This window comes from Notolepis coatsorum, assembly GCF_963971535.1.
Source record: "Notolepis coatsorum genome assembly, contig: SCAFFOLD_115, whole genome shotgun sequence".
NCBI lineage: Eukaryota > Metazoa > Chordata > Actinopteri > Aulopiformes > Paralepididae > Notolepis > Notolepis coatsorum.
The window spans coordinates 523561-535027 of NW_028169930.1; the positions used below are offsets into that span (position 1 = coordinate 523561).

General features: G+C 45.7%; 1 protein-coding gene across 1 annotated transcript in view; it reads left to right on the plus strand.

Moving 5' to 3' along the window:
- The window catches only part of LOC311248648 (UV-stimulated scaffold protein A-like), a gene marked incomplete at its 3' end in the record, with an annotated part of 63958 nt that extends 54008 nt beyond the window's left edge, over nt 1–9950 (plus strand). Inside the window, exon 10 of the mRNA XM_084339502.1 lies at nt 9825–9950. Within this exon, the coding sequence (XP_084195628.1) occupies nt 9825–9950 (126 nt within the window). The remainder of the gene's footprint in view (nt 1–9824) is intronic.
- Between the last annotated feature and the right edge of the window lie 1517 nt (nt 9951–11467).

Sequence of the window (11467 nt, forward strand, 5' to 3'; positions counted from 1 at the left end):
CGCCCAAGCTGTGGAACCAGCTTCCCCTGGAGATCCGATCTGTCCCCTCGCTGGAGACATTTAAGGCCCGTCTAAAAACCCACTTCTATTCCCTGGCCTTCAATAAACCCTGATTCTCCCACACCCTAACTCACACACTCCCATGTAATTTTATCCTGCCCCCTCCCTCTTGTACCTCTTCTTATGCTCCTCTGTCCCCTGTGTGCTACTGTACTTTGTGCTCCTCTGTCCCCTGTGTGCTATACTGTACGTTGTGCTCCTCTGTCCCCTGTGTGCTACTGTACTTTGTGTTCCCCTATTCGTGTGTTGTCCTACTGTCCTACTCTCTGAATGTACTGTCTTGTCCTGCTGTGCCTTTTTGTATTTTTGTATTTGTGTATTTTATATTAGGACATTGATTTTAAGCTTTGATTGTACAGCACTTTGGTTGGCTCTTGTGCTTTTAAACGTGCTATATAAATAAATTACTTGACTTGACTTGACTACTATTGTCGCGGTGAAAGGGTTAACCGTTTTGGTAGTGCGGCAGTGAAAGTGTTAAAGTGTCCTATTTTCAACCTACTTTTGTAATCTACTTAGTGCATTTATTTACACAATATACTTAAGCTGTACTTAAGTTGTAATTAGTGCATGTTACCGTGCTATTTTGTTGCACTATTAAGTTATGATTAAGTATATTTAAATATGCGTTTCTGTACTGTAGAAAATATACTTTAAATGTACTCAAATAACATTTTGTGCAAAGGCCACAGTCTTGTCTTCTGTTGCTAGGCAGCTGTTAGTACAGCCCCCGGCCAAGAGGGGGCAGCATTGTACCACACGTTAAGTTGACGGCCATGAGAACAAAAAGTGTCTTGGCCTGTTCGATATATATCTTCACCACAACAGAGAAGACAGTCTGGGGAAGAAGGAGGCTTTGGTGAAGGAGCACTTCACCAAAAAAACAATGCTGATTTATTTGGCACATAACCCTTTCACTACCACACTACAGAGGGTTAACCTTTCACTATCACACTACAGACGGTTAACCGTCTGTAGTGTGGTAGTGAACGGGTTAACCTTCTGTAGTGTGGTAGTGAAAGGGTTAACCTTCTGTAGTGTGGTAGTGAAGCATTAACCGGCTGTAGTGTGGTAGTGAAAGGGTTAACCTTCTGTAGTGTGTTAGTTAAAGGGTTAACCTTCTGTAGTGTGGTAGTGAAAGGGTTAACCTTATGTAGTGTGTTAGTTAAAGGGTTAACCTTCTGTAGTGTGGTAGTGAAAGGGTTAACCTTCTGTAGTGTGGTAGTGAAAGGGTTAACCATTGTTGTGTGCCAGTGAAAGGGTTAACCTTCTGTAGTGTGGTAGTGAAAGGGTTAACCATTTGTCATGTGCCAGTGAAAGGGTTAACCTTCTGTAGTGTGGTATTGAAATGTTAACTGTCTGTAGTGTGGTAGTGAACGGGTTAACCTTCTGTAGTGTGGTAGTGAAAGGGTTAACCGTCTGTAGTGTGGTAGTGAACAGGTTAACCTGCTGTAGTGTGATAGTGAAAGGGTTAACAGTATGTAGTGTGGTAGTGAAATGAACGGGTTAACTTTCTGTAGTGTGGTAGTGAAAGGGTTAACAGTCTGTAGTGTGGTAGTGAAAGGTTAACCGTCTGTAGTGTGGTAGTGAAATGGTTAACCGTATGTAGTGTGGTAGTGAAAGGTTAACATTCTGTAGTGAGGTAGTGAAAGGGTTAACCTTATGTAGTGTGTTAGTTAAATGGTTAACCTTCTGTAGTGAGGTAGTGAAATGGTTAACCTTCTGTAGTGTGGTAGTGAAAGGTTAACCTTATGTAGTGTGGTAGTGAAAGGGTTAACCTTCTGTAGTGTGGTAGTGAAAGGTTAACCTTCTGTAGTGTGGTAGTGCAATAGTTAACCTTCTGTAGTGTGGTAGTGAAAGGGTTAACCTTCTGTAATGTGGTAGTGAAAGGTTAACCTTCTGTAGTGTGGTAGTGAAAGGTTAACCTTCTGTAGTGTGGTAGTGAAATGGTTAACAGTCTGTAGTGTGGTAGTGAAAGGTTAACCGTCTGTAGTGTGGTAGTGAAAGGGTTAACCGTCTGTAGTGTGGTAGTGAAAGGGTTAACCTTCTGTAGTGTGGTAGTGAAAGGTTAACCTTCTGTAGTGTGGTAGTGAAAGGGTTAACATTCTGTAGTGTGGTAGTGAAAGGTTAACCTTCTGTAGTGTGGTAGTGAAAGGGTTAACCTTCTGTAGTGTGTTAGTGAAAGGTTAACCTTCTGTAGTGTGGTAGTGAAAGGGTTAACTTTCTGTAGTGTGTTAGTGTTATGTACCAGGAGCCTGATCACTCCTGTGTCACGGGGCATGCAGGTGAGGGCTGCCAATTAGCTAATTAGTGCTGATTGGTTACCTGCTGGGAGCTTTAAAACCAGCCCTGGTAACACACATGCAGGGTCTGTGTTTAGAAGAGTGTGGGTTAACAGATAGATAGTCACGTTCTTCCAGTCCTTATCCTTTAGTTTACACTAGTAATTCCTTGATATAGTAGCACTTTGAGTTAACACACAGGTTTTGGTGTCGGTTTTCCACATAGGTTGCGTGCCTTTGAGCCAGGGTCGTAACAGTTGGGCGCTCGTCCGGGATATTTACCCCTAGAAATTTGTTTGGTGGTTTTTTTTTTTTTGGTGGTACACAGGGTGTCATGGTATTATGGTTTGGGTGGTGTTCGTTACATATTGTGTAACGTGGGGGCTTGAGCCGTTTCATCAAACAGGTGAGTATGCCTTATTTGTTTGTAATTTGATGTGACTACTTATGCTGTTAAAATATATAGTTTAGTGGGCACCACATGTAGATAGGGACATTATTTTCTGGTTGTTGGTTAGCTTCCTGTGCACCACCATCAGGAAGGGATTAGCACCATCTACTTGTCTGGTACCGTATCATGTACTGGACGGGTGGATGGTCAAGTATGATCTTTGACTGGTAGCAGGTGTGGTTGAAGATGGTTAGGTCTACAGGGCATTAGTTTAAGGGTAGGTAGATTAGGGGGGCCAGAAAACACAGGTAGTGTGGTAGGGCTTGATTTAGTGTTTCTTAGGGTAGACATGTGGTGGGCCGGTTTTGACTGCAGTTTAGATGTAGAAGCATATGTAGTCATATCAGGTTAGAAGGCGCACCTGTTTGGATTTGTTTGTTGAATTTATTTTGTTTGTTTGAGTGTTTGGTGAGCATACCTGGTAGCACCTAACACCCTGCGTGTATGACACGTCTATTTATTTCAGGGTGGTTGTGTTTTATTTTTTTTTATTTTTATTTTTTTGCAACCTAGAAAGGTGCGCTCCGTAGAGCTCACATTTCCACCGCGTTCCCTTCTGGTTGTTATTATTGGCATTAGCATTCTTCAGTGGTTCTTCAGTGGTTCTTCAGTGGTTCTTCATGGTTCTTCAGTGGTTCTTCGTGGTTCTTCAGTGGTTTGTTGGGGGGGGTCTTCAGTGGTTCTTTGGTGGTTCTTTAGTGGTTTTTCAGTGGTTCTTTAGTGGTTCTTCGTGGTTCGTTAGTGGTTCTTTGTGACTGTAAAGTAAAGTGAGTAGCTTGTGGTGACTGGTACAGTAACGATGGCTTCCATCAAGGACTTTGTTGATCGCCCGTCTCATGACATGTTGGAGAAGTTTTCCAAGGAACAACTTCTGGAACTTGCTGTACACTACAGGGTAGAGCTTACTGCGGGTGAGAAACGTTTGAAGCCGACTGCCTTGAGTGCTTTAAGGGTGTTACTCATTAGAGAGCAGGTGCTTGAGGAGAGGGTGGAGGAGCCTCCTTCGTCTGACGCGTCTCCGCTATTACCTGGTGCAGAGGGTGAGTGGAGGATTAGGGAGTTGGAGTTTAAGGAAAGGCAGCTAGAGCGGGAGCGTGAGGAGAGGAGAGAGGAGTGTGAGCTTAAGGAGAGAGAGAGGAAAGAGGAGCGTGAGCATGAGCGTGAGCTTAAGGAGCGTGAGTTTAAGGAGAAACAAATGTTGCTGGATCACGAGCGTGCGCAGAAGGAGCTTGAATATAAGCATGCTGCCTTGCAGGCGGGTGCTCTGCATCCAGAGTCACGTTCCGGTTTTGATGTGGGCAGGAATATTAGGATGGTGCCTCCATTTTTTGAGAAAGACGTGGAAAGATATTTTCCCCTTTTTGAACGGGTGGCAACCACATTGAAGTGGCCTGATACCGCCTGGACACTGCTGCTGCAATGTGTTTTAGTTGGTAGGGCACAAGAAGCCTATACTGCTCTGTCCCTTGAACAAAGCGCTGATTATGAGCTTGTTAAAGCTTCCATATTGAGGGCTTATGAGTTGGTCCAGAGGCCTATCGTCAGCGTTTTAGAGGTTATCGCAGGTCGGAGGGACAGTCTTATGTTGAATTTGGAAGGGAGAAGGAGAACCTGTTTGACAGGTGGTGCACTTCTCAGAAGGCGGAGTCAAGGCGGTTAGGTGGCCGAGCGGAGATTGCGTTCGTCACCAGCCCCGGAGCTGAGCTGGATTTGCCTGTTCGAATCCAGCTCACAGCTCCGGGGTTGTCACCAGCTTGGCTGGCCGTCTGCACTGATACAATTGGCTGTATCAGAGGGTGGGAGAAGCTGGCGGGGTGGGTCCGGGTCGTTGTAAACAGCGACTCCTACAGTTCGGTCGGGGCGCCTGCTAAGCGCGGATTGGACGTGAGGGGGATAGTGTGGTCCTCCCACACGCTACGCCCTCTCAATGAGAATCCGCGCTGCCAGGTGAAAAGAAGCGGTGATTGGCTGGACGTGTGTCGGAGGAAGCACGTGGTAGCCTCCACTCTCCCAGATGATCTGACTGTGGGGGGTAAGTGCGCAGCGATCAGGAAGGGACTGGGAATTGGCATACGACTAACATTGGGATGGGAGAAAATCGGAGGAAAATGGAGGGGGAAAAAGACCAATAATAAAAAAAAAAAAGGCGGAGTCAAGAGAGCAGCTTAGGCAGTTGATTCTCCTAGAGGAATTTAAAAGATGTGTTCCTGATACCGTTTCCACACATCTAAATGAGCGTAAGGTATCGAAGATAGGCGACGCCGCTGTCTTCGCTGATGAGTTTGTGTTGACACACAAGTCCGTGTTTTTGGAGGACTACCGTGTTGAGTCCGGGGATAGGCGTCCTGTTCAGGGGGGCCGTTTCCCAAAACCTGTGTCTGCTGGTCAGTTAACTTCACCTCCTAGGCGGGGTGGTTCTGCTGGTGCATTCCCAGAAGGGATTATCTGTTTCTACTGTAAAGAACCTGGTCATATCGTTGCTGGGTGCCCGGTGCTTGAGCAGAAAAATTTCAGAACCGTGGCTCTGGTAGAAACCATATGCAGAACGCCTATGCCAACGTTAGATGGTGATGGGGGAAGTATCAAACGTGTGGACAAAGAGCTCGAGGGTTCCTCAAGGTTTATGATGGATGGATTTGTTTCCCTGACTAATGCACTAGAGTCCAAACAGGCTATAACAATTTGGAGAGATACCGGTGCTTTTCAGTCCCTCATTCTGGAGGGGGTTTTGCCGTTTTCAGAAAACTCTTCTTTGCATTCCGGTGTCGTTGTTCGGGGCTTTGGGGGTGGATTTGTGGATGCACCTTTGCATGAGGTCACGCTCAATTCTCCCTTAGTATCAGGCAATGTTGTTGTGGGGGTATGTTCTCACATTCCCATAAAGGGGGTGTCCTTCATTCTAGGGAATGATTTGGCTGGTGACAAAGTGTTGGCTACTCCGGTTGTAACAACATCCAAGAGTGTTCCCTGTGTGTGCTGTGGCACGGGAAATGTCAAAGGACAAAAGTGATGTTGTTGATACTTCGACTTGGGACATTACACTTAGTGACACATTCTTTGTTGAATTAAAATGTGTACCTGTTGAGAATTTTGGAAAGCACACTGTGGATGTACCTCTGCATAATGATTCTCTTGATTGTGGCTTTGTGTTAGGCCCGGTGGTGAAACCAGAGTTGACATGCGTGCCGGAGAAGCATGTGGCAGGAGATGATATGGCAGCGCAGTGTCTCAAGGTCTTCCCAGCCTGTACGGTGGCTGAGGCCACGAACTAATTGGAGGATGAGTGTGGGAAGGATGCTATGAGAGGTGCTGTTGTTTCATGTGACACTGTTCTAGTTGGAGAGGCTACTAAGCCTGACTTAGGCTGCCAGCCTTCCCACAGTAGCTCTATTGTCCCTAATGTTTCACTTGTGGGCAGGGATGTTCCCAGTATGTCAGTTGATGATTCTGACATTGATCCACATGTCCACACTGATTCTCTGCCATGCACTAGGTGTGCTGGTCAACCTAGTTACCCGTGTCCTGTGAAGCAGGAGCCGCCTTCGCGACCTCGTCTGTTGAGTGGCAGCCATCTTGATTTTGATCAGGACAATGTTATTTTGGGTGACGCCATTTTAGATGGTGTTCCAGACGTTTTTGTGACTGTCGTACTGCCATGTTCCAGGGACGGTGGGGCTGTACCTGAGGCGGTACATCCTACTCTGGATGGTCACGGTTTGCAGTATCCTGAACTGCCAGTGCCAGGTGGGATGGATATGGGCGCGGTGGTGGTATCAGTGATCTATGGTTTTTGTTTTGCTGTGTTCTGTTCTGTTGAGCGCAGTGAGATTAGTTCTCAGATTTATGTTGGTTTGCAGTCTATTTTTGACAGGTCGGTATCGGTGGAGGGGCCTGTTGAAAGGGAGCATACAACACGGTTGGTGGTCGTGTTCGACAGGGGCAGACCCGCTATCGCTGTTGTGGTAGTGGCCCTGACAACTAATGGGTCACAGTTGTTTTTTTTGTTTTTGTTTATGGGTTGTTGTGTGGTGGTTGCCTCTGGGGCAACCAGTTTGGTGGGGGAGGTGTTATGTACCAGGAGCCTGATCACTCCTGGGTCACTGTGCATGCAGGCCTGATCACTCCTGTGTCACGGGGCGTGCAGGTGAGGGCTGCCAATTAGCTAATTAGTGCTGATTGGTTACCTGCTGGGAGCTTTAAAACCAGCCCTGGTAACACACATGCAGGGTCTGTGTTTAGAAGAGTGTGGGTTAACAGATAGATAGTCACGTTCTTCCAGTCCTTATCCTTTAGTTTACACTAGTAATTCCTTGATATAGTAGCACTTTGAGTTAACACACAGGTTTTGGTGTCGGTTTTGCACATAGGTTGCGTGCCTTTGAGCCAGGGTCGTAACAGTTAGTTAAATGGTTAACCTTCTGTAGTGTGGTAGTGAAAGGGTTAACCTTCTGTAGTGAGGTAGTGAAAGGGTTAACCTTCTGTAGTGTGTTAGTTAAAGGGTTAACCTTCTGTAGTGTGGTAGTGAAAGGTTAACCTTCTGTAGTGTGGCAGTGAAAGAGTTAACCTTCTGTAGTGTGGTAGTGAAAGGTTAACCTGCTGTAGTGTGGTAGTGAACGGTTAACCTTCTGTAGTGTGGTAGTGAAAGGGTTAACCGTCTGTAGTGTGGTAGTGAAAGGGTTAACCTTCTGTAGTGTGGTAGTGAAAGGTTAACCTTCTGTAGTGTGGTAGTGAAAGGTTAACCTTCTGTAGTGTGGTAGTGAAAGGTTAACATTCTGTAGTGTGGTAGTGAAAGGTTAACCTTCTGTAGTGTGGTAGTGAAAGGTTAACCTTCTGTAGTGTGGTAGTGAAAAGGTTAACCTTCTGTAGTGTGGTAGTGAAAGGTTAACCGTATGTAGTGTGGTAGTGAAAGGGTTAACCGTATGTAGTGTGGTAGTGAAAGGTTAACTTTCTGTAGTGTGGTAGTGAAAAGGTTAACCTTCTGTAGTGTGGTAGTGAAATGTTAACCATCTGTAGTGTGGTAGTGAAAGTGTTAACCTTCTGTAGTGTGGTAGTGAAAGGTTAACCTTCTGTAGTATGGTAGTGAAAGGTTAACCTTCTGTAGGGTGGTAGTGAAAGGGTTAACCTTCTGTAGTGTGGTAGTGAAAGGTTAACCTTCTGTAGTGTGGTAGTGAAAGGTTAACCGTCTGTAGTGTCGTAGTGAAAGGGTTAACCTTCTGTAGTGTGGTAGTGAAAGGTTAACTTTCTGTAGTGTGGTAGTGAAAAGGTTAACCTTCTGTAGTGTGGTAGTGAAAGGTTAACCATCTGTAGTGTGGTAGTGAAAGGTTAACCTTCTGTAGTATGGTAGTGAAAGGTTAACCTTCTGTAGGGTGGTAGTGAAAGGGTTAACCTGCTGTAGTGTGGTAGTGAAAGGTTAACCTTCTGTAGTGTGGTAGTGAAAGGTTAACCGTCTGTAGTGTGGTAGTGAAAGGGTTAATCTCACACACGTCTAAAAGCTCCAAACAGTTTGAGCGTTATTATATAATATTATATTATTGAGTTTGAATGTGGCCATCAGGGACATTGAAACATTGTGTTGCATTTAATTACAGTTCCATGCAATTCTTCAAGTTTCAAGTTTCTTCACAACACTGTCAATGTGTGTGGTCCATGTCAAGTCCTCGGATATGTGGGCTCCGAGGTACTTGAAACTGTTCACTCTCTCAACCGGTGCCCCGTCGATGCTGAGGGGGCTGTAGTCCCTGACCCCCGACCTCCTAAAGTCCACAATCATCTCCTTTGTTTTGCTGACGTTCAGGGAGAGGCTGTTCTCCTGGCACCATCCCGCCAGGACCTTGACCTCTTCCAGGTAGGCCCTCTCGTCGTTTGCAGAGATCAGGCCCACCACTACTGTGTCGTCAGCAAATTTGATGATTGTGTTGTTACTCCGCTGAGCCACACAGTCATGTGTGTACAGGGAGTAGAGGAGGGGACTCAGAACACAGCCCTGTGGATGATATTCTGTGGATGAAAACATAACAAACGCCTTGTCTTATAGGAACTGCTACCTACCACCCACCCCTCCTAATGTACAGCCCCCTCCCCATCATATGTATATACTCTGTCAGGATCTATGAGTGACAGAGAGACTGGAGTGACAGAGAGACTGGAGTGACAGAGAGAGACTGGAGAGACAGAGAGAGACTGGAGAGACAGAGAGAGACTGGAGAGACAGAGAGAGACTGGAGAGACAGAGAGAGACTGGAGTGACAGAGAGAGAGACTGGAGTGACAGAGAGAGACTGGAGAGACAGAGAGAGACTGGAGAGACAGAGAGAGAGACTGGAGAGACAGAGAGAGACTGGAGTGACAGAGAGACTGGAGAGAAAGGACAGTTTCCTTCTGAAGCACAACTTAAGAAATGTCTCATCCTTCCAGTCGGGACCATTTGTCACATAGTGAGAGGTTCCACAGCTCAAGCAAACCCCACCAATTGGTACAGGGCTTGTATTTAGGTTTTGCTCTTCTCGTTTGTTGTTATGCTATTGTTATGCTATTGTTATGCAGAGACAAGCAGCCAGGTGAGTACCGGTACTTGACGCACGGCACGACGAGTCGAGTGAAAGTTGTGAACGCATTTTTGCGTGCGCGCGCGCGTGCTTCTGCTCAGAAAGGAGGTGGTACCGCGTGGCATGAGCACTGCACCCCTGGTGACGGTAGAACACCTTCATGTTCTCCTCTCGGTGACAGTAGTGTACCCTTTTTTTATTTAACCTTTATTTAACCAGGAAAAAGTCCCATTGAGATAAAAAATCTCTTTTACAAGAGCGTCCTGGCCAGGACAGGCAGCAGCACAGTTACAATTTCACATTTACAGACGAAACAAAAACATATAGCAATTCCAACAAAAACAAGGACAATTCACAGAACCATTTAAAAGTCAGTCAAAACATCTGCAGCCAGGTGTGCTGGATTCCACATCTCTTAGAAGGGTTTTTAAAAGCAGCCAGTGAGAGCAGCTCATGCGAGTTCAGGTGGTTTTGTAGCTGATTCCAGGTGGAGGGAGCTGCCCACCTGAGCGCCCCTGGTCCCCAGTTCAGTACGGACCCCCGAGGGAGCTGCCCACCTGAGCGCCCCTGGTCCCCAGTTCAGTACGGACCCCCGAGGGAGCTGCCCACCTGAGCGCCCCTGGTCCCCAGTTCAGTACGGACCCCCGAGGGAGCTGCCCACCTGAGCGCCCCTGGTCCCCAGTTCAGTACGGACCCCCGAGGGAGCTGCCCACCTGAGCGCCCCTGGTCCCCAGTTCAGTACGGACCCCCGAGCGACAGTCAGTCAAAATAAGCTCCGGGAACGAAGACCATAACTGCCCATACTTTTTGGGAGAATGTACAGTTTGCCTCCCGCTGCTTAATTGAACCAACTAGTTCTGTCGTCGTGTGTTTTTCTTTCCCCCTTTTTAAAGTGACGCACTGAGTCCAGTGTTAATTTTGTTGACTAAATTGATGACGAAAGATGTTCGTCAACGAAGGTTTTTTTCATGACGAGATGTGACGTCACGTTATTGAATACCATGTGACGCTAACGAGACTAAATAGTTTATTAAATATCGTTGACCACAACTGACGACACAAAAATGTAATTTATAAAAACCAGGACGAAATTTCTCTTCATGTATGTTGATATTGTTGACTAAAAAAAGACGAGACAAACTAATTATAACTTTTCTTAATGCCATCGTCCCGAGTAGAGCAGTGTGACGGGGAGCTCTGTTATTAGCATTAGCTGGAGCTATTTGAAAAGCTAGTTTTAGCTGAACGTTACCTTGGCTAAAGTTGGGACTATTCATAATCCAGCTGCAGACCTGCAAGCAAAGTACAGCAAGTTGGCAAAGGAGTATTCCAAGCTAAATCACTTTGTCACCAGTAACGTTACATTGTTTGTATTTCCATCTAGATCGCGTTAGCTAGTGGCTAAGCTAGCTCACGCTAATGTGGCTAACTGCACACAATTAATGACACAATGCAGACAGCCATACCGGTGACAATGTTTAGCTTTTAGTGCCAAATGATAAGAGTCTGAGGCGGAGTCTCAAAGGAGAATGTTGAATGTTTTATTTTGCATTAAAAATCACAACAGTGCCTCTGCTAGGAGCTAACTGAACCGGAGCCGACTGGATAGGAAGTGCGCAACAACGTATACATAATGTCCGTGTGGAACCAATGTGCCAACAACCTTTCCGTGGGTGAAGCATAGTTGAGCATAGTTGTCATTTAATGATACTAATACTAATACAACCACCTGTTGTTGAATAAATACCATTACTTTCTAGTTATTACTAAAAAACAGTATATATAAAACAGTAGCTGTAAAAAAGAAAAGAAAAAAAGTGTTATAATTTATATAATCTATATATATTTTTTTATGTATGCACTGGTATCGGATCAGTATAACCAGACCTAGACCACCTCTAACTCTAACCCCTAACCAGACCTAGACCACCTCTAACTTTAACCCCTAAGTTAGGGTTGTGACTTAGAGGGGGTCTAGGTCCGGATAGGGGTTAAGAGTTGGTCTAGCCCTTTACATCCATCTATCTAAATAATAATAAATAAAGACCTCTTCCATGTGGCACTTTAACACTGACCTCAGAATGTGATTTTATATAATGTTTTTATGCAAGCAGATTGCAATCAGTGTGT